General features: G+C 48.1%; 1 protein-coding gene across 1 annotated transcript in view; it reads left to right on the top strand.

The window, feature by feature from the left end:
- Positions 1-22,349, top strand: part of LOC134469503 (kinesin-like protein KIF13B) — an 82,150-nt gene extending 59,801 nt beyond the window's left edge. The window contains exons 31-43 of the mRNA XM_063223803.1: positions 1,038-1,156; positions 3,039-3,215; positions 3,503-3,595; positions 4,112-4,273; positions 4,922-4,999; positions 5,817-5,867; positions 7,336-7,411; positions 11,242-11,345; positions 16,278-16,340; positions 17,979-18,092; positions 18,931-19,333; positions 19,937-21,322; positions 21,736-22,349. Coding sequence (XP_063079873.1) covers positions 1,038-1,156; positions 3,039-3,215; positions 3,503-3,595; positions 4,112-4,273; positions 4,922-4,999; positions 5,817-5,867; positions 7,336-7,411; positions 11,242-11,345; positions 16,278-16,340; positions 17,979-18,092; positions 18,931-19,333; positions 19,937-21,322; positions 21,736-22,088 — 3,179 coding nt within the window. The 3' untranslated portion in view covers positions 22,089-22,349. The remainder of the gene's footprint in view (positions 1-1,037; positions 1,157-3,038; positions 3,216-3,502; positions 3,596-4,111; positions 4,274-4,921; positions 5,000-5,816; positions 5,868-7,335; positions 7,412-11,241; positions 11,346-16,277; positions 16,341-17,978; positions 18,093-18,930; positions 19,334-19,936; positions 21,323-21,735) is intronic.
- The last annotated feature ends 960 nt before the right edge of the window (positions 22,350-23,309 follow it).

Raw genomic sequence — 23,309 nt, 5'->3', positions numbered from 1 at the left:
GGTGTACTCTGCTGTACGTACTAAGTGGGCTACACGGTGTACTCTGCTGTACTAAATGTGCCACACGGTGTACTCTGCTGTACTAAGTGGGCTACACAGTGTACTCTGCTGTACTAAGTGGACTACACAGTGTACTCTGCTGTACGTACTAAGTGGGCTACATGGTGTACTCTGCTGTACTAAGTGGGCTACACGGTGTACTCTGCTGTACGTACTAAGTGGACTACACGGTGTACTCTGCTGTACTAAGTGGGCTACACGGTGTACTCTGCTGTACTAAGTGGGCTACACGGTGTACTCTGCTGTACGTACTAAGTGGACTACACGGTGTACTCTGCTGTACTAAGTGGGCTACACGGTGTACTCTGCTGTACGTACTAAGTGGGCTACACGGTGTACTCTGCTGTACTAAGTGGACTACACGGTGTACTCTGCTGTACTAAGTGGGCTACACGGTGTACTCTGCTGTACGTACTAAGTGGGCTACACGGTGTACTCTGCTGTACTAAGTGGGCTACACGGTGTACTCTGCTGTACTAAGTGGGCTACACGGTGTACTCTGCTGTTTTATCCAACTGCCACTTGCCAAGTGTGATTCTGTATTCACTTTGTCATAAAGTGTGACTCGGCCAACCTGGCAACCTCAGTCTTGGCGACCTCAGTCTTGGCAACCTCAGTCTACCTGGCAACCTCAGTCTTGGCGACCTCAGTCTTGGCAACCTCAGTCTTGGCAACCTCAGTCGTATCCAGCTGTAAAAAACAGAGGATGCCATGTTGCAAGACGCCCAATATAGAACAACTTAATGGGTTTATTCTCTTTCTTTCTTTCTTTCTTTCTTTCTTTCTTTCTTTCTTTCTTTCTTTCTTTCTTTCTTTCTTTCTTTCTTTCTCCCTCTCGCTTTCTACCCCCTTCCTCTCTGTCTGTCTGTCTGGTTTTCTCCCTCTCTCCTCTCTCTCTCTCTCTCTCTCTCTCTCTCTCTCTCTCTCTCTCTCCCTCCCTCTCTCTCCTCTCTCTCCCCTCTCTCTCGTCTCTCTAGCGGATGACTTCTGTGATCACCTGTCTCCGGGCCTGGCTGGGGGTCTGGACGCCTGCCTGAGTGAGGAGGATGAGGAAGACTTCTTCGACCTTCAGATCGTCAAGCAGCATGAAGTAGAGGTGCGGTGCGCTTGCTTTCTCTTTCTAGAGGTGCAATTCACCTTTGGCTAAGGCCCGCCCTAAAGTGCTTTTTGACCAATCACAGCGCAGCAAAAGGACGACCTCGGACAAACCTCGGACAGTTTTGACAGCGCTCCATTGAACTCAATGCTGAAATCGCATGTTTTCAAGTAGGCCTAGTTAGCGAGATACGGTCGTATTATTATTAAAATGTGATTGGACATTGCCTGGGGTATTTGAGACAAAGGTGCAAGTTTCCCCGCGATGTAACAGGTGGTAATCGCTTTCCTCTTTACCTAAAACCGGACTAATATTAAGCAGCTGGATAGTCTGCCTTGAAGGGTCTCGGCAGCAGCACACTCGACTAGAAAGCATACGGATCAAAAACATACTTTGTGAGCTCCGATCATGCCACCATCTCATTCGTGTCACTTTTCAGTAAGGTTGTAAGCAAACCACGAACCTGTTTCAGAGTAGGATTTTGGATTTCTGATCTAATTAATGAAGAAACACCGCTAGCAAAGTTAACTATCGGTCACGGCAGGAGTGTTTTGACTAGCAGCTGATGGACGTGATTTTGTTAAGCTACTGAAGATATAAACGCCAAACGTTAATGTTACACATTGCTGTGGTAGCTTTGAAGATTACTACAGCCATCACGTTGTGTGATTTCGTTTTCGTCTAGCAAGTTTGAGTCAGGGCTCAAAAGATATGCGAGCTCAGCTTACCATGGTGCTGGTTACAATGCCTATCGATACCCATGTGAGAAGAGCCCATAACAACAGCTGTGATGCATCGCATGACCGTTCAGAAAATAAATACTTATATTCACAATACTATGAATGGCGTTTTTTTTATTTATTGGGAGTGAATAACTGCTGCGATTTGCAGTCACTGCATAAATCACGTTGATATCTCAGCATTGAAAGTTTATCTGTCCGACCTAGCAACTGTAACTAAAGAGGGCGGGGCTTAGCCAAAGGCGAATTGCTTTCTCTTTCAAGACTTATACGCCCCACCATCTTAGATATACTTTTTAAAATGCTTCTTTCTCTTTTTCTTGCCCTCACTGTTTTTTTTTTCTTTGGTATAGATTTATTTTGGATTTTTGTTGTAGCAGTCCCATTTGCTAACCCTGTTACATAGATTTTTGACAATAAAGTCAAACTACTAGGCTTAGGGTTTAAGGGTAAGTATTCAATTATCTAATGTATCTAGTTTCATATTTAATCGAGTCCCACTTACTTTACATTTAGCTACATGTTTTTATTCCAAGCGACTTACAGTATATTAAGTACAGGGTATTGGTTACAGTCCCTGGAGCAGTGTGGGGTTAGGTGCCTTGGTACAGGGTATTGGTTACAGTCCCTGGAGCATTGTGGGGTTAGGTGCCTTGGTACAGGGTATTGGTTACAGTCCCTGGAGCAGTGTGGGGTTAGGTGCCTTGCTCAAGGACACTTCAGGCATGGAGTGAGATAGAGAGTGGAAGGGTGGGACTTGAACCTGCAACCCTCTGATCTAAAGTCCATCTTTGCCAAATAATGGCCTCTAGGATTTGAAATGGCCTCCTCTTGCTTCGTGGGACCCTACTGTGTATGAGTGTGCAGAGCTGAGGTGGTGGGGGTCGGTGTGGGATTGGAACCCTCTGATCTCCTTAACCATTATCTGCTTGCCCCCCAGGTGAAGGCGGAGGCTTCGTGGGACCCTACTGTTCATTAATTATTTGAACATGCAACCTTCTGATCTAAAGCTCATCTCCTTAAGCCATATATCAATTGAATGTAATGGCCTCTATGGTTCAGGGTTCAGGGGGGTTGTCGGGGTGGTAAGGGTGGGATTTGAACCGGCAACCCTCTGATCTAAATATCTCTCTTCTCCTCAGGTGAAGGCGGAGGCTTCGTGGGACCCTACTGTGCATGACTGTCCTGAGCTGCGTAGAGGGGGCGGGGCTAACCAGAGGGTGTACCTGACCGTCAGGGTGGTGCTGCTACTGAGCCACCCCGCACAGATGCAGCTGGTACTCAGGAAGAGGATATGCGTCAGCCTGTCTGGGAAACAGGTACACACACACACACACACACATACACACACACACACACACACACACACACACATGCAGCTCGTACTCAGGAAACGCATATGTGTCAGCCTCTCTGGAAAACAGGTACACACACACACACGCACGCACGCACGAGCGCGCACACACACACACACACACACACACACACACACACACACACACACACACACACACACACACACACACACACACACACACACACATACCTTGATGAATACAATCTAAATACATAGTGAGGAAACACATCTGTGTGTGTGTGTCTTCAGGGTTTTGCCCAGAGTTTCCTGCGTAAGATGTCCCAGCGCAGCACCATCCCAGGAAGTGGAGTCACCTTCGAGATCGTCTCCAATGTGCCCGGGGTAAGAGGAGGAGGAGGAGGGAAGGGTGTGTGTGTGTGTGTGTGTGTGTGTGTGTGTGTGTGTGTGTGTGTGTGTGTGTGTGTGTGTGTGTGTGTGTGTGTGTGTGTGTGTGTGTGTGTGTGTATGTGTACTCATTAATGTGTGCATATAATCAGCGTGCATATAATCAGCGTGCGTTTGTGTGCATGTGCATGTGTGAGGTTAGGCATCTCAAAAGATTTATTAGTTATTTGGTGGTTACCAGAAGGTCTATCACTAATTATGTTGATGCAGTTGGGATGCAAGTAGTTTTATAAATTTTCCCCTCTAATGTCTATCTTTCCGTTATAATTAATATGAGAATTGAATATAACAATGACATAAGGCCTTGGCCGTAACTAAAACAGCTGGAGGTGTGGATTGTTGCATTCAGGACTCAGAGGACCCATACATGCACTTAATAAACTGCTTGCGTGTGTATGTGCGTGTGCGTGCGCGCGTCTGCCTGCGTGTGTGTGTCTGTGCGTGCGTGTTCAGGACTCGCAGGGTCCGGAGGATCGTGAGATGTTGGTGCGTCTGGCAGCGAGTGCAGCTGAGGGGGCGGAGTCATCAGAGGGGGACAGCGAGGCGGCCATCGAGAAATACCTGAGGAGCGTCCTGGCCGTCGAGAACATCCTCACTCTTGACCGACTACGCCAGGTACATCCTCACTCTAGACCAGTGTTTCCCAACCAGGGGTACGTGTACCACTAGGGGTACGCGAACACACAGCAGGGGGTACTTGGAAAAAATAAGTTTAACAAATACATGGAGCATAGTCACTCTGCAATAGAAGAAGTTATGTAAAGGGGGTACTCATGGCACAACGAAAAGGCTTAGGGGGTACATGAGACAAAAAAGGTTGGGAAACAGTGCTCTAGACCGACTACGCCAGGTGAGAGTAGAGAACATCCTCACTCTAGATCGACTACGCCAGGTACATCCTCACTCTAGATCGACTACGCCAGGTACATCCTCACTCTAGACCGACTACGCCAGGTACATCCTCACTCTAGACCGACTACGACAGGTACATCCTCACTCTAGACCGACTACGCCAGGTACTGTAGCTCTCCCTCTATGTCTGTCTCTCTCTCTCTGGCCGTGGAGAACGTCTACGGGTTAAGTAGAACGAGGGCAAGGGGGAGTGGTAAAAATGTACTGTATTTCTCTCTCTCCCTCTGTATCTCTCTCTCTGTATGTCTCTCTCTCTGTATCTCTCTCATGTTTTTTCTTCTTTGGGTTTTTACTAACAAAAGTAGGATCACCTAGTACCCTCTTTAATACTGTGTGCTTCTGATGCTGTAGGACGTTGCTGTGAAGGAGCAGTTGGCTGCCAAGGGGAAGATCAGGAGACGATGCCTCAGCTCTCCTAACGTCAACCGGGTAAGTCAGGGAGTGAGTGTGGGAGGGAGGGAGTGAGTATGTGAGTGACTGAGTGTGTGAATGTCTTGTTCCTTCCCCACACAATCTCCCTGGCTCATCCTCTGAAATCTGCCTCATTTATGACCACTGGTGTTATTCCGAATGACCTGTTTTTTACCTGTCCAATATCGACACGTGGTCATTATACCAGGAAATCACCTGCTGGAATATGCGGCACTGGATTATAATTTCCTAAATCCAGGATTCCCATCACTGCTTATGTTTTTAATTCTGACGTAAAACTCAAACCCATCACCTGTTGTGCTTATTATGTGGTTTGTCTGTCTGTCTGTCACTGTCATCATCACAGTCCGTGTGCTGTGTCCTTGTGTTGGTCACTGTCATTGTCATTTGATGTTGCCTGTGCAGCTCTGGCTAAGACGCTGATTTTATGTACCTTGATACATCATCACTTCATATCCTTATTGTAAAGTGCTCTGGTTGTAAATGTGCTTTTAGAGGTCATTTTTACATACTTACACTTGCTTACTGACTGGCTTTGCTAACACCCGCTCCCTGTATTGTGCCTCTTTCTCCTCTCCTCTCCTCTCCTCTCCTCTCCCTCCTCTCTCCTTTCCTCTCCTTTCCTCTCCTCTCCTCTCCTCTCCTCTCCACTCTCCTCTCCTCTCCCTCCTCTCTCCTTTCCTTTCCTTTCCTCTCCTCTCCTCTCCTCTCCTCTCCTCTCCTCTCCTCCTCTCTCCTTTCCTTTCCTTTCCTCTCCTCTCCTCTCCTCTCCTCTCCTCTCCTCTCCTCTCCTCTCCTCTCCTCTCCTCCACAGCTGTCTGGGAGTCGTCAGGACCTGTCTTCTCTCAGCCAGGATTCCTTCATAGTGAGCTTACGAATAATATTATAAAAAAATATAGTGGATATACCATTAGTCTGTCACCATAGTGATTACAGTGTATACCAGTAGTGTGTTGCCATAGTGTACAGTATATGCCATTAGTGTGTTACCATAGTGATTACAGTATATACCATCAGGGTATAAAATAGATTAGATTAGATCAAACGTTATTGTTTCTTACACATAAAACAGAAAATTGTTTTTTGGCGTGGCTCCAGTCATTCTCAGACATTAGACAAGACTTGACAAAACAGGACATAAAAAGACAAGAAAATACATGTACAGTATGTTGAGACTGGGTAGCTTGTATATGTTATGTGTATACCATTTGTGTGTTACCATAGTGATTACAGTGTATATACCATTAGTGTATTACCATAGTGGTCAGTGTATACCACCACTTGTAGTCAGATCTTGCTTCCTTAACTAGTTGTGTGTCTGTTTAACCCATGTTGACCAGGTGACGCATCTCTGTGCTTTTACCCATCATGTCGGCTGCAGCATCTATGTCAGTGTTTCTCAAACTTTTCCAGACAGAGGACCACTTTGTCCCCCTAAAAATGATCGGGGACCACCTATCGACTGAATTTGAAGTTCATGGGTGCTAATTTGACACTACTAATTTTTATACAGATCACTTACTTTTTATTCACATCATAAGCCTGTCTTATTGTGTTGAAAACATGAAAATGTTACAAATATAGCCTACTGCTAGCTTATCTTGGAAAAGTAGAAATCCCCTCGTGGACCACCTGAACTCTGTCGCGGACCACTAGTGGTCCCCGGACCACACTTTGAGAATCACTGATATATGTGTATTTACCACTAACGCCTGGAGTGACGTCCATGCGCTTTTCAACCATGGAGGCATTTTAAAGCACATGGAAATGTTGCGTTGTCTGATGCCTGAAATGCACATTAGGGGCGTAAATGGGGTCTCTGACTAACAAAATGTTTCATAGTTGGTCCAAATACATACACTGTAGCGTACACAAAAGAGCACAGATGTTCATTTAACTGCACAGTTCTTCTTTCAGTCGGAGAGTGAAAAAAAAAACAAGGCTAGTGACAATGGCTGACATAAGTGATGGTAGCGATATTGAGGATTTTGATTCAGATTAGATTGGGAATGAGGAAATGAGGATTAAGTTGAGGTATAGATATCTTACAATCCCTCAGATCAGAGGTCAGTGGATTCAAGCCATGTTTGAAGATGAGCTTTTTGACATTTAAATTGTGTTCCATATTCTCGCTTATTAACTATAATAGTTCATCTCAACATTCAGCTGCAGCAGTTAGCCAATGCACTCTTTAATATGCCAAACTCCTGAGATGCAAAATAGTCCAAAACAAGTTGTTGTTGATCATCTTTTCAAACGTGCATTAATGTGTCCTTGTGTCTCCCCATCTCTCTTGTTAACCCCTTCCATGCCACGTGTGCTGTGCTGTCCAGATGGATCCCTCGGTCTTCTCTCCTCTCTCCTCTCGAAACTCAGGAGGCCACCACAGCAACTCAACACCTGAGCCAGGTAACCACACACTCCCCCCTCATTAACCACACACTCCACCTCCTCAAGACCTCCTCCTCCCCACCACCTCCTCCTCACCTGAGCCAGGTAACCACACTCCTCCTCCCACCTCCACCTCAACACCTGAGCCAGGTAACCACACTCCTCCTCCTCAAGACCTCCTCCTCCCCACCACCTCCTCCTCAACACCTGAGCCAGGTAACCACACACTCCACCTCCTCAAGACCTCCTCCTCACCTGAGCCAGGTAACCACACACTCCCCACCTCCTCCTCCTCACCTCCACCTCCACACCACCTCCTCCCCACCTCAGCCAGGTAACCACACTCCTCCTCCCACCTCCACCTCCCCATCTCCTCCTGGACCTCAACACCTGAGCCAGGTAACCACACACTCCCCCCACCTCCTCAACCCCTGAGCCAGGTAACCACCTCCTCCTCCCCATTTCCCCATCTCTTCTCCTCCAACCCCTCTTCCCCTCTTCCTCTGCCTTACCGACCCCTCCCCTCTCCTCCTCTTCTCCTCTCCTCTTCCTCTTCCTCCCTCTGCCCCTTATATCTACTCTGCTAATGTTTTCATCCCCAGAGACCAACCCCCCCCCCCCCCCCCCCCCCCCAGAGACCAACCTCCCCCCTCAGGGCCGACCCCCCCCCCCCTCAGGGCTTCCCCATCCAGACCCACCAGCTCCTTGTTGAAGGACTTTGATGAGGGGCTTTGTTTACTAGTAAAACAAATGAAAGGAAATGTAAATGTCACTTAATAACCAAAGAGACTTACAATCGAGGACATAATCATAGCCAACATCACTAGCAGATACAAAGTGCACAGGAGATATACAGAACAACAAGTGCAGATGCAAAGAAGGGTTAGGTTTTTTTTTTTTTAGAGTAGAGTGCACACACATACACATCATGTCAGGAGTCTGGCCTGGGACAAGGGCAGCTCAAGCATTAGTGTAGTAGTCTCATATTCTCATGTGTGATGACACCGCCTATGTTTTGGGCTGTCGCCATGACGATACTGACATCATCTGGTGTCGGGTCAGGTGACTTGTGGGCGTGACTCTTGTCTCTCCTCCACCAAACCACCTGTCTGCTACCAGTGGCGGCTCTAGCCATTTTGGGGCCCTAGGCGAAATATAAACATTGGCCCCTCAAAAGTCACTATAGACTTAACATTGCCAGTGCTATTGTAGTGTTTTGTCCCATCGAACTCCCCTCCAAACCACCTGTTCTCCTAGCCTGACAGGTCAGACTATTCATTTTGAATTACTTTGTAATTCTCAAATGGTCTGATTACGCTTCTCTGGGGAGGGTTTAGTCGTCCTCCAGGCGAACGGCCAATAAGCAGCAAACACACTTGGGAGCATAATAACATACGTCATGAACGGCAACTGTCAGCGATTGGTCACCACTCATTTCAAACCAGAGCTGAGCTCACTGCTCCCATCCAATACGCTTATAATGGTTTTCCATTTCTATTTTTTATTTCTATTTAGCATAGCTTGGTTTGAATACGAGAGTAGGCCTTATCAATTTCACAGCTCCTCGGGTAAAAGTTGTCCGAGGGTTCTAGCCAGATGTATTATGACACGCATTAAGTGGGCGTGACTTGGGATCAGTCAATTACGAAGTAATTAATGTGGTCTGGTAAAACCAAAGAATGTAGATTGGGTAAGAAGTATCACTTGAAGGAAAGTGTAGTATGGGGGTGTTGCTTAAATACCATGGAACTAATACATTTCTATGCTGAAAGACACGGTGGTCAGTGGGTGCGACGCAATGATGGATAAATTTTTTGCTCCGCAAAACCGGTTGAAAGAGGATATCCGGTTGTCAGTGTTCAGTTTGTGGCCAAATTAACTGAAGCTGTCGGTCAGCAGTAATTGCGGGGGATAAGTAAGGACAGCTGACAAACATTCACGATGTCCTATGACCTGCTCCACACTCCGACCCTGGCGGTAGTGGCATTGCACTTCACTATGCTGACCGTAGAAGTGTACTGACCGTAGAAGAAGAATTGTACTCCCCTCGCGAAAATTCTGTACTACGCTCCGATGGCGTCAGTACACCCTCCTATCTCAAATCTCCTTGGGTAAAACCATACCACCTGTCCTCCACCTTCTCCACCAAACCATCTCCCCCTCGTCTTCCTTCAGTGCCCCCCCCTCCATCCCCCCATCCCCAGCGATGACCAACCAGGATTCAGGAGCAGCGATCCGCATGTGCCACATGTTCCTAATGGCCTGGTTTCACCTGCCCCACTGCCCTCATTGTAAAACAGGTCTGCTGGAAATACTATGCAGCTCTGGGTTGTAGATTCTGGATCCTGGTTGGCCATCTCTGCCCCTCCATGTATTTTACAACTCTCCCTTTTTCCTCTAAGTAACTCTTGTATCCTTTTCCTCCAACAGAATCTCTTGTAGCTTTCCCCTGTGCTGATTCTACTCCTCCTCCTCCTTCCTCCTCCCTCCCTCCTCCTCCTCCCTCCTCCTCCTCCTCCCCCCTCCTCCTCTTCTTTCCTTCCTCCTCCCCCTCCTTCCTCTCCCTCCTCCTCCTCCTCCTTTCATCCCCTCTCCTCCCCCTCCCCCTCTTCTTTCCTCTCTCCTCCTCCTCCTCCTCATCCTCCTCTTCCTCTCCTCCTCCTCCTCTTCCCTCTCCCTCCTCCTCCCCCTCTTCTTTCCTCCCTCCTCCTCCTCCTCATCCTCCTCTTCCTCTCCTACACCTCCTCTTCCCTCTCCCTCCTCCTCCCCCTCTTCTTTCCTCCCTCCTCATTCCTCCTCCATCCTCCTCTTCCTCTCCTCCTCCTCCTCTTCCCTCTCCCTCCTCTCCCTCCTCCCCCTCCTCCTCCTCCTCCTCCTCTTCCTCTCCTACACCTCCTCTTCCCTCTCCCTCCTCCTCCCCCTCTTCTTTCCTCCCTCCTCCCTCCTCCTCCATCCTCCCCCCTCCTTCCTCTCCGTCCTCCTCCTCCTCCCTCCACTTCTTCCTTCATTGTTTCCTGTCCTCCTCTTTCCACATCTTCTCCCTCCCCCCTCATTCCTCTCTGTCCTCCGCCCCTCCTCCTCTTTCCACACCTTCTCCCTCCTCCTTCCTCATCCTCCTCCTCCTCCCCTGATTCTTCTTCTTCCCCTCATCCTCTCCTCCCCTATCCTGTCTTTCCTCCCCCCCCCATATCCTGCCTTCTTCCCCGTCCTCTTGCTCGTTTCCTTGATTCCTTGTTCCCTTCTTTTCCTCTTCCAGCTGCTTTTCTTACCCCACCCTGGTGTTCTCCTTTCTCCTCTTCCCCTTCTCTCCTCCTCCTCCTCCTCCACCCTGGTGTTCTCCTTTCTCCTCTTCCCCTTCTCTCCTCCTAATCCTCCTCCTCTTCCTCCTCTTCCTCCTCCTCCTCCCCCCATCCCGACTCCTGCAGGTATCTCCCACCTGGCTGCCTCCTACTTCTCCCCAGTCAAAGCCCTGCTGTCCTCCTTCCTTCCTCCTCCTCCTCCTTCAAGATCAACACCTCCTCCTGCTTCTTCTCCTCCTTCACCTCCTGCTCCTTCTCCTCTTCCTCCTCCAAGCCCAAGGCCTCCTTCCGTCTCAGACTATGGTGCCTCCTCTCTCTCCTCAATGAAGGCCATGGTGTTCTCCTTCTTCCCTCCTGTACCTACTGCATCTCCACCTCCTCCTGCTCCTCTTCCTCCTCCTTCTCTTCCTCCTCCTCCGAGCCCAGCAGCTCCTCTTCCTCCTCCTCCTTCTCCTCCTCCAGCACCTCCTGCTCCTCCTCCAGCACCTCCTGCTCCTCCTCCAGCACCTCCTCTCGTCTCAGACCATGCTGCCTCCTCTCTCTCCTCAGTGAAGCCCGTTGCCATGGTGCCACCGGTCCCCAAACTCCTGAAGAGCCTCTTCCCCCGCCGAGACGACAAGAAGGACCTGCGGCCCACACCTCCTTCTCAGCAGGTAGGGTATTGGTTACAGCCCCTGGAGCAGTGTGTGGTTAGGTGCCTTGGCACAGGGTATTGGTTACGTCCCTGGAGCAGTGTGGGGTTAGGTGCCTTGGCACAGGGTATTGGTTACAGTCCCTGGAGCAGTGTGGGTTTAAGTGCCTTGGTACAGGGTATTGGTTACAGCCCCTGGAGCAGTATGGGGTTAGGTGCCTTGGTACAGGGTATTGGTTACAGCCCCTGGAGCAGTGTGGGGTTAGGTGCCTTGGTACAGGGTATTGGTTACAGCCCCTGGAGCAGTGTGGGGTTAGGTGCCTTGGTACAGGGTATTGGTTACAGCCCCTGGAGCAGTGTGGGGTTAGGTGCCTTGGTACAGGGTATTGGTTACAGCCCCTGGAGCAGTGTGGGGTTAGGTGCCTTGGTACAGGGTATTGGTTACAGCCCCTGGAGCAGTGTGGGGTTAAGTGCCTTGGTACAGGGTATTGGTTACAGTCCCTGGAGCAGTGTGGGGTTAGGTGCCTTGGTACAGGGTATTGGTTACAGTCCCTGGAGCAGTGTGGGGTTAGGTGCCTTGGCACAGGGTATTGGTTACAGCCCCTGGAGCAGTGTGGGGTTAAGTGCCTTGCTCAAGGGCACTTCAGCCATGGAGGGAGGTGCTGTTAAGGGTGGGATTCGATCCTGCAACCCTCTGATCCAAAGACTAGTGCACTAACCATTGAGCCATGGCTGGCCCATCAACACTTTCACTGTCCTATCCAATAAAGGCAGAAGCAAGTTTACAAAACAGAATTTACCGCCTCAGCCTCACTACAGGCACTGCAGAGGGCCTCAGCCTCACCACAGGCACTGCAGAGGGCCTCAGCCTCACTACAGGCACTGCAGAGGGCCTCAGCCTCACTACAGGCACTGCAGAGGGCCTCAGCCTCACTACAGGCACTGCAGAGGGCCTCAGCCTCACTACAGGCACTGCAGAGGGCCTCAACCTCACCACAGGCACTGCAGAGGCCCTCAACCTCACTACAGGCACTGCAGAGGGCCTCAGCCTCACTACAGGCACTGCAGAGGGCCTCAGCCTCACTACAGGCACTGCAGAGGCCCTCAACCTCACCACAGGCACTGCAGAGGCCCTCAACCTCACCACAGGCACTGCAGAGGCCCTCAACCTCACCACAGGCACTGCAGAGGCCCTCAACCTCACTACAGGCACTGCAGAGGGCCTCAGCCTCACTACAGGCACTGCAGAGGGCCTCAGCCTCACTACAGGCACTGCAGAGGGCCTCAGCCTCACTACAGGCACTGCAGAGGGCCTCAGCCTCACTACAGGCACTGCAGAGGGCCTCAGCCTCACTACAGGCACTGCAGAGGGCCTCAGCCTCACTACAGGCACTGCAGAGGGCCTCAGCCTCACTACAGGCACTGCAGAGGGCCTCAGCCTCACTACAGGCACTGCAGAGGGCCTCAGCCTCACTACAGGCACTGCAGAGGGCCTCAACCTCACCACAGGCACTGCAGAGGCCCTCAACCTCACCACAGGCACTGCAGAGGCCCTCAACCTCACCACAGGCACTGCAGAGGGCCTCAGCCTCACTACAGGCACTGCAGAGGGCCTCAGCCTCACTACAGGCACTGCAGAGGGCCTCAGCCTCACTACAGGCACTGCAGAGGGCCTCAGCCTCACTACAGGCACTGCAGAGGGCCTCAGCCTCACCACAGGCACTGCAGAGGGCCTCAGCCTCACTACAGGCACTGCAGAGGGCCTCAGCCTCACTACAGGCACTGCAGAGGGCCTCAGCCTCACCACAGGCACTGCAGAGGGCCTCAGCCTCACCACAGGCACTGCAGAGGGCCTCAGCCTCACTACAGGCACTGCAGAGGGCCTCAGCCTCACTACAGGCACTGCAGAGGGCCACTGCTAGCTGTATACAAACTGATTTTTTTATCAATTTATGTACAAAGATAAAATGTGTTAATATGCTGTTGGTGTGACTTTGTGTGTGCGTGTTTGTGTGTGTGTGTGTGTGTGTGTGTGTGTGTATGTGTGTGTGTGTGTGTGTGTGTGTGTGTGTGTGTGTGTGTGTGTGTGTGTGTGTGTGTGTGTGTGTGTGTGTGTGTGTGTGTGTGTGTGTGTGTGTGTGTGTGTGTGTGTGTGTGTGCGTGCGTGTGTGTGTGTGTGTGTGCGCGTTTGGTCTTATGACTGCGTCAGTGTTTAGGATTATGTTGAATGTGTGAATGCTGCTGCTTGTATTGCAGGTCTGGTCCGCTAATCTGAACTGGAGGGACGCGGGGGAGTCCCCAGTAGTGGTGTATGACCTGTGTGTGTGTGTGTGTGTGTGTGTGTGTGTGTGTGTGTGTGTGTGTGTGTGTGTGTGTGTGTGTGTGTGTGTGTGTAGGTCTGGTCCGCTAATCCGGGTCGGCGTGACGCGGGGGAATCACCAGTAGTGGTGTTTGACCTCTTTACAGGGGGGGCTGTAGGTGGACGAGGAACACACACACACACACACACACACACACACACACACACACACACACACACACACACACAGACACACACACACGCAGACACACACACAGACACAGACACAGACACACACACACACACACAGACACACACACAGACACACAGACACACACACACACACACACACACACACTAATTAAACACAGACACACACACACAGAGACACACACACACATACACACACACACACACACGCACTAATTAAACAGATCACGCCACTGTATACAGCCCAGTGCTCTCTCAGTGTTGAGCATGGAGGTGTAACATCCTCGTAATTCTGTCAGCAATCAGGCATGGGGCTCAGATCTCCATTTGGAATCTAAATGTGATTGAACCCTGATCTGATTCTGATGCCATAATCTAAAACCTGCTTGTTCATCTAAAACGCCCGAGGAAGGTTCTACTGACCTGAAACATCAAGGGGAAAAAACTTGAAGCATAAAATCCTTGGATTGATCCTTTGGTTCAAGTGGCCGCTTTGTGTGTATGTGTCTGACTGTACTGGACCTGCTCCAGGTCAGATGTTTGCATGTGTGAGTGTCCCGCTTCATAATCTGAAAGCTGCTCAGGTTCCTAAACACCCTGATCAAACAACAGAGGCCACGGCCCTTTGATTCGGCCTACATATATGAAGAAATACATCATGGCAAATTATCAAAAAGGGGGAAGCAATTTAGAATAACGGTCCCTTAAAGGGACACTGTGTGAGATTTTTAGTTGTTTATTCCCAGAATTCATGCTGCCCATTCACTAATGTTACCTTTTTCATGAATACTTACCACCACCATCAAATTCTAAGCATTCATTATGACTGGAAAAATTGCACTTTTCATACATGAAAAGGGGGATCTTCTCCATGGTCCGCCATTTTGAATTTCCAAAAATAGCCCTTTTTAGCTGCAAAAATGACTCTACTTGGACCATACTACAAAATATTTGTTTATTACTTTGTAAACTTTCATGTAAAGATCAAATTTGGCAATAGGCAGCCCAGTTTCAATGAGCAGCATAGTTGCAGTACCCTTTTTGACCATTTCCTGCACAGTGTCCCTTAAAAGCTTTATTAACACTTTATTAACACTTTATTAACACTTTATTCATAAATAATGTTTGTACATGAGGAAGGCCCTCAGCACATCGGTTTCCGACAGCACTGCGGAGCACTTTCGCTTCCGACACAATTCCGACTCCCGCGCACAATTTCACCCCAGCAGAGCATGCAGAGTCAATGGGCGGCTCCCCATGGAATTGAAGTTTTGCGCCGCAGTGCTCTGCAATTTGTCGGAGTCGGTGTGCGGAGGCCCTAAGAGCCAAAGCTACAGCTGCACAGCGGAGGGAGAAGCGGCTCATAAGGAATGAGTTGGTACTGTATGTGCGTTTGCCTTCCGGACACTATATCCAGCGGTCTCATCTCTTGAAAGTGAAAAGTGAAAGCCCATTGGGAAACTCCAACTCCCATTGTCATTGTGACACAGCACTCCACAGCACACAAGTGAACACAGCACACTGCACACAACGAAATTGCATTTATGCCTCACCCGTGCAAGGGGGCAGCCCTCAGTGGCGCCCCATGGGGAGCAGTGCGGTGGGACGGTACCATGCCACCTGTCAAAGAGGAGGATGGGGGAGAGCTCTTCTATATCCAGCGGTCTCATCTCTTCTATATCCAGCTGTCTCATCTCTTCTATATCCAGCTGTCTCATCTCTTCTATATCCAGCTGTCTCATCTCTTCTATATCCAGCTGTCTCATCTCTTCTATATCCAGCGGTCTCATCTCTTCTATATCCAGCTGTCTCATCGCCATATCCAGCGGTCTCATCTCTTTTGCTCTTTGGAGGACAAACTTCGGGGACCGCTGCAGGCCGGCTGTGCTGTGTCTGCTGTGTTAGCATAGCATTTCTTAGTCATTAATCATAGGCCTACATTTGTAAATGCTTTGTTGATTACTATTTATTTATTTATTTACAAAGTGAACATGAACTTTGCTATTTGCTCGCACCCAAAGACCTTGTAAGAAACGTTTCGGAGTTGAGCGCACTTTCTCTACTAAAAGTTTATTTACAAAGTGTTCGTTAAGCTTTTAAAGGGACAGTTTTACCTCAAAACGCCATGAACAGCTGATTCCTGTGATGCGTATCTGGTTAAATCAATGTCTACACACTGCTTGCAAAAGACTTAATTTATCAAGATGCCTGAAGAAGATCTATGATCGAAACGTTGCTCCCAATAAATTAAATTAAGTCTTTTGCAAGCAGTGTGCAGATCCTTTCCCGCTCCTACATGTGACAGTTTTTTGATCTGGCACCTGCTGATGCTTTTTTGCTGGATGTGCGCACTTTCCACTACATTAAATCAATGTCTACACCTATGATCTCTGTGTTACATAGATAAACCTGGTGATGTGTGTGTTGTGTCTTTGGTCCGTACAGAATGTTCCTCGCATTATCGTGCAGACTGCAAGCGTTGACGAAGACCTTGGAGCTGCCAAAGCAGTAAGGACATTTACATATTGTGATTTTAAAGCTTTTTATGTTCAGCAGGTCTTAGGAAAGTCCCTTAGAATTAGTCCCTTAGAGCTCCGGTGCCTTAAAACAGCACAGAAGTAGTTGCCTAATAAATAATCAATTCACTGGTTGAGGAGCGTAAAGGCACGTTTGAATTTGCTTTGATAAACTCTCCTACAACCACACAAGCTAAGTATGGAGAAGAGAGAAGTGCATCAGTGGCTGGAATGATGGACACATCTCCTTCCAACCTGTATGGCGATCACGGAGTAAAACGTACGAGATGCTTTACACCCTTCTATACCTTGTATAGTTTTAAAGCGACCTACAATAAGGTTCCAGTGGTGTAAAGCTAATGAGTTTGTGTGTTTCAAGGTCCCTCTGACTCCAAAGGGAGAGAAGTGAAGTTTGGTGAATATACTACCACCAAAGCCATACACAATATACTACAGTGCAATATTGTTCAAAATGTTTCTTTTCAACGGGGGCGTACGGTACTCATTACTGCTGTTCACTGTATCAGACTTGCCTCATCACTCATTCTTGGTCATGTTGATCTCTTGTCTACCTCAGCTCACAGAATATGTTTTTGCACAGTTGCCTTTTTATATTTTCCTGTAGTTTTTATTTTCCCTCCCTGACTAGTACCTGTGTTCTCTGTGTGTCTTGAAATGTCCATGTGGGCATTATGTGTATTTATGTAAGCTTCTTGACAATAATTAATTTCCCCCCCGGAGATCAATAAAGTTACTCTACTCTACTCTGCTCTACTCTACTCTACTACTCTACTCTACTCTACTGTACTCTACTCTACTACTCTACTCTACTCTATTCTACTCTACTTTAGCTGCCTGCTGCTTCTCCCGCCTCCCCTCCCCCCATGGAGTCTGTGGTCACCGCGGTCTTCAGTCCACTTGACGAGGAATCCAGCATCCCCAAGACAGCTGCCGCTGACGTCTCCATGGCAACCGTATGTCATGTCATGTCCCTCACTCACCCTGGTCATTGTCTTCAGGACACACACACACACACACACACACACACACACACACACACACACACACACACACGCGCGCGCGCACACACACACACACACACACACACACACACACACACACACACACACACACACACACACACACACACACACACACACACACACAGTTGTAATAGATTTGGACAGGAACCTCAAGAAATAGAATGTATACCTGAGATGACAGTAACACAGTAGGCCTATTTACATTTAATTTAGCCCTAAATATCAAGTATTGCTGAGGTGCTGAAGTTAATGTGCAGTACAGGACCATTTATTTCATCCACTTGGACAAAGTTGTTTGATCCTCTTTTGTTAAAGTATAAAGCATCATGACCATATAACAAACAGTTGCCTTTTTATATTTTCCTGTAGTTTTTATTTTCTCTCCCTGACTAGTACCTGTGTTCTCTGTGTGTCTTGAAATGTCCATGTGGGCATTATGTGTATTTATGTAAGCTTCTTGACAATAATTAATTTCCCCCCCGGAGATCAATAAAGTTACTCTGCTCTGCTCTGCTCTACTCTACTCTACTCTACTCTACTCTACTACTCTACTCTACTCTACTCTACTCTACTCTACTCTACTTTAGGTGCCTGCTGCTTCTCCCGCCTCCCCTCCCCCCATGGTCACCGCGGTCTTCAGTCCACTTGACGAGGACACAAGCATCCCCAAAACAGCTGCCGCTGACGTCTCCATGGCAACCGTATGTCATGTCATGTCCCTCACTCACCCTGGTCATTGTCTTCAGGGCACACACACACACACACACACACACACACACACACACACACACACACACACACACACACACACACACACACACACACACACACACACACACAGTTGTAATAGATTTGGACAGGAGCCTCAAGAAATAGAATGTATACCTGAGATGACAGTAACACAGGAGCAGTAACACAGTAGGCCTATTTACATTTAATTTAGCCCTAAATATCAAGTATTGCTGAGGTGGAAGTTAATGTGCAGTACAGGACCATTTATTTCATCCACTTGGACAAAGTTGTTTTATCCTCTTTTGTTAAAGTAGAGAGTAGAGAGTAGAGTAGAGTAGAGTAGTTTATTTGTCACATACAAAGCCATAACCAAGGTTACAGCTTGTAGTGAAATGACGGTTCTGGTACAACTCCACACCGTGCAGAGATCATAAGACTTAAAATGTGAATATAAATACACACATTAAATAAATAAGCAGTATAGAAAATGTCCATAGATGTCAGATTGTCCATAGATGTGTCGATCGAGGCGAGAGTTGGACGCGTCGCTTTACAAAGCAGACATATAAAGCATCATGACCATATAACAAAGGCCAACAACTTACATCTCATGGAACCCCTCTGATAAGAAAAGTGGTTTCCAACCAGCCTGGCCGGACATAGCGCAAAGTCACTGCGCATCAAAAATGAAATGGGATTCTCTTGCGTCTCCGCAAACCACTTTGGTACTTTGTACATTCAATCATTTATTCATACACTGAAAATGCAGAGGTTTTACAGTACTTGATGTTTGTTACTCTTCTGTAGGAACGGCCAGTTGTCTTGGCAACCAGCAACCAACCAGAAGTCCAGGAGCCACATGCCCCGCCCCCCTCTGAACTGGACACAGAAGACTCCACCCCCAGCCCCATAAGCGACGCCTCCAGTGGCTACATGTCCACAAGCATCTCCATGGCAACCCTGTCCGAGGCGCCCGTATCAAACCCCGACCAGACCACTCCCCCCACGCCAGAGTTCGACTCAGAGGCTGTCAGTACGCCAAGCACCAATCAGGAGGGCCAGGAGGAGGGCACACTTCGTTTCTCTCCAATCAGTGCTGTGGAGGAGGATGATGATGATGATGATGTGGAGAAAGATGGAGCAGGTGAGTCTGACGACAAGGATGAAGAGCGGATCTCTCTCCCTCTACTCTACTCACCTCTAATCATGGGTGTGTTTCTAAAAACTACTGCTAACTATGTTAGCTACTTTGTTGTTTCCAATGCAATTCTGCCCTACAAAGCAAAAAGGCAGTAACTGCATTGCTGTTGAAAATGAGTTACTATGACTTTAATGCCATATATATCAAAGTCTAAAGCTAAATAAAATGATTGATATGCAAAAATGGTGGTAATATAAAGTAACAAAACTGTCTCATGTCCCAAAAACCACTTATACTGGATTGTAGTATCATTTAAAAGTCAACTGACTCAGTTTTGAGCTCTGCGCAGTTACTGGCTTTTTGCTTTGTAGGGCAGAATTTCCCATTGACAACTACCCAAGTTGCTAAATGCTAAAAACTATGCTGTCGAGAAACGCACCCCTGCACTACTTTTCATAAGTCCTCCACTATTTTTCTGCTCTCTATCAGTTCTACACTGCTTGTATAGGACTACTGCTGTACTCTGTACTGACCCCTTACTCTGTACTTGCTTAAATGTCCTTGTAAGTCACTTTGGTCAAAAGCATCTGCTAAATGTAATTCAGTGTACTGTTGTGTAATGTAATGTAATAATGTAAAGTCATTTAAAAAAAAATGTAATGCCGTCCACAGGCGACCAGGTCAAACTGAGCCAGACTTCAGCCCACCTGGAGGAACCCTCTGGTACCGCAGAAGAACCTTTTGGTACCGCAGTGGAACTGTCTACAACCCCTGCTGATGCTGACACAGATTTAACACCATCTCTAGAAGCTGAAGAAGGACTGCACAATGGAGACGCGCAACATCACGCCCCAGTAGACAACACGGCCAACTCCACATCCACATCCACTACTGAACCCGATGCTGCTCCCCTCACTGGCATCAATGAAACACATTCTCCCTTAGATGCAGAAGAGATCTCACGGGAGTTAGAAGAAACAGATGGTTCCTCAGTTGCTGATGTGGCTTCAGAGAAAGCACAGGAACTCTCAGTTCCAGAACCGTCTTTAGTCACTGCACAAGAACCAAAGTTATTGTCTGAAGTGGCACAGGAACTATTAGATCCCAAGTCCACCTCAGAAGTAGGACAGGAACCATCTCCCCAGCCCTCTTTAGATGCTGCACAGGAACCAATGTTAGTACCTGAAGTGTCCTCAGAACCAGAACCAAGTAATCTTGTCGTCGTCCCCGACGCTCTCCCAGATCCAGCGCAGGAGTCATCATGTCCTCAACTGGTGATTGACAACTCTTCAGAGGCTGCAGAAGAAAAACAGAACCCTCCAGAACCCTTAAAGAACCCTCCTATAGTTCCTGAACCCTCAGGAACAGCTCTGGGTCCACAGGAACCATGTCCTCCTTCTTCAGTTCCTGAAATGTCTTCAGATACAGCACAGGAACCATTTGATCCCAAGTCCTCCTCAGAAGTGGCAGCACAGGAACCATCTCCGCCAACCCCTCTAGCTGAATCTCAGCCCCCAGCTGCACCCGTGGAGGTCCCTCCTGCATCGGACTCCAAAATCCCCCCATCAGCAGAGGAACCAGCTGCAGCTGCAGACACCCGCTCGGACGTCCTGGACGTGTCCTCAACGACCACTAAAACCTCCCAGAAAACAGAAGAGCCATCTGCTCCTGCTCCGCCTGCTGTGGTCTCCTCAGCCAAACCCCCTCCTCCCCACAAAGCTGCATCATCCACCAGCGTCACCAATCCCTTCAAGATCCAGAAGATCAAGACGTCCGACATCAAGTCCTTTAAGGGCATCAGTGAGTTTGGGGGCAGTGGGGGGAGTCTGCCGGGCCTCACGGAGCCTCTGGAGAGGCTGGAGATCATCTCTGACAACGAGGAAGGGGGAGGAGCCGAGGGGCAGGAGGGAGAGGAGCTGGAGCGCCCCCTACCTGAGTGGCTGAAGGAAGGCGAGTACGTCACCGTAGGAACCAACAAGCACGGCACGGTGCGCTACATCGGACCGACCGAGTTCGCCGAGGGCACCTGGGTTGGGGTGGAGCTGGATCTTCCAGCAGGTGAGGAGCAATATGTGATTTTATGTGAAAATTGTATGTAAATATGAAAATTGTTATGTCAATATGAAAATTGTATGTAAATATAAACACAATATGTAAATATGAAACAGTTTTTTAGGGAACTCATTTCAGTTTTATCGCTAATCGCAAATTTACAACAAACTCGTACTGACTGCAACTTGTACCAGAATATCGAACATAATGGAAGCACAGTCCAAACATACTATGTAATATCCAACAAAATAGAAATGTTGAATTATACAGTATACTATAGTTTAACTAATGTGTAACCAAGCTCACACATATACACACAATACCTACAGTATGTAGTATATAGTCATGTAGATAACTTGTAATGCTCATTGAAACAAAGTACTAAAGATAGGCCTTCTGTTCCATATTCTGTTCTACAGGTAAGAATGACGGTTCTGTTAACGGGAAGCACTACTTCCACTGTAACCCTGGTTACGGCGTGCTGGTGCGGCCCGACCGGGTCACCAGAGCCGACGGCACGGCCAAGAGGAAGAGGAAGAACAAGCGCCACAGCACGCACCTCTCCGCCTCCACCACCAACCTCGCCGCCTCCAACACTAACTTGTCTAGGTCCGTAACCAACCTGGCAGCAGGCTCCGCCTCTAACCTGTCGGGCTCCGCCAGCAGGCTGTCGGGGTCGGGCACCAACCTGGCGGCGCTCACGGCCATGGCCAAAAGGGAAGGGGCGGGGGCGGCACGGCGAGGGGAGAACAGGAAGTCATGGAACAGCTGATTGTTGGGTGGGAGTCGTTCTAGAATGTCACTCTGGAACAGCTGATTGTTGGGTGGGAGTCGTTCTAGAATGTCAATCTGGAACAGCTGATTGTTGGGTGGGAGTCGTTCTAGAATGTCACTCTGGAACAGCTGATTGTTGGTGGGAGTCATTCTAGAATGTCACTGTGGAATGTCTGTTGCTTGTTGCCACTGGAATTGAGAACAGTAGTTCTAGAGGAATGGAGAGAAGATGGCCTTTGTAATCATGAGGCAGTGCTATATGAACGGGTCCCACTAGTTTGACGCCCTCTCGTGACTTCACATGGTAATCAAATATTTCAAACAAGCGATTTAAGGTTAGGGTTAGGTTTAGGGTTAAGGTTAGGGTTAGGGTTAAGGTTAGGGTTAGGTTTAGGGTTAGGTTTAGGGTTAAGGTTAGGGTTAGGGTTAGGTTTAGGGTCGTATGACGTAAGCGGTAAGTACCGAAAGGGCGTCGTTCTAGTGAGTCCCCTATATGAACACTATCAGCAGTGATTTCAACTTCATGATCTCCAAAGAATGATGGATGAGATGCCAGGAGGTGGAGCCAAATGTTTCAGTGCCAAGTCTTGTTTTGCCTTTGATCAAATGCGGCATAAGGCTGGAGATATAGAGCTGGAGGTTTTGCTTGTGTCGGTTTTTATATGATTTTTAAAGAAAAAAAAAGCAAGACAGTACAGCTCCTCAATGCGTTGGACATTGGGTGGGTAGGCTCATTTTAATGACTGTCGAAACAGCCTTTCAAGAAGAACTAATTACTTCTCATCTGTCCCAGGAAACAACTTTATATTTATACAGTTATTTTTTAAATGATCATAATGATTTATTGCAGCGAGTGGGCAGGTTGGTTTATGTGATCTGACAGGTGATTAATTGAATTGTTTGGTTATTAGGGTGAATGTGGTGGTGGTGGGGGGATGGGGGGGATTGGGGTTGTAGGCCTACTTGACATAGCAAAAACTACAACTTTCATATGTCTTTGTTTTCCATTGTCCAGTTTGAATCTCTTGATTTTGATTTTGTCTTTTGTATACGTGTGTGTGTGTGTGGCTTTTATGCCTCGTCAACTGTTGCATGGGTATACTGTATGAATGACTTAACAATCAATATGGAATGATATCTGTTTGACCTCAGACTTTTTATTATCTAAAAAACTTTGCAATAAAGGTATAAAGTGATTTATTTATTAAACTATTGTGGT

The sequence above is a fragment of the Engraulis encrasicolus genome, chromosome 18 (assembly GCF_034702125.1).
Source record: "Engraulis encrasicolus isolate BLACKSEA-1 chromosome 18, IST_EnEncr_1.0, whole genome shotgun sequence".
NCBI lineage: Eukaryota > Metazoa > Chordata > Actinopteri > Clupeiformes > Engraulidae > Engraulis > Engraulis encrasicolus.
This window is presented reverse-complemented; position numbering and strand designations above follow the sequence as displayed.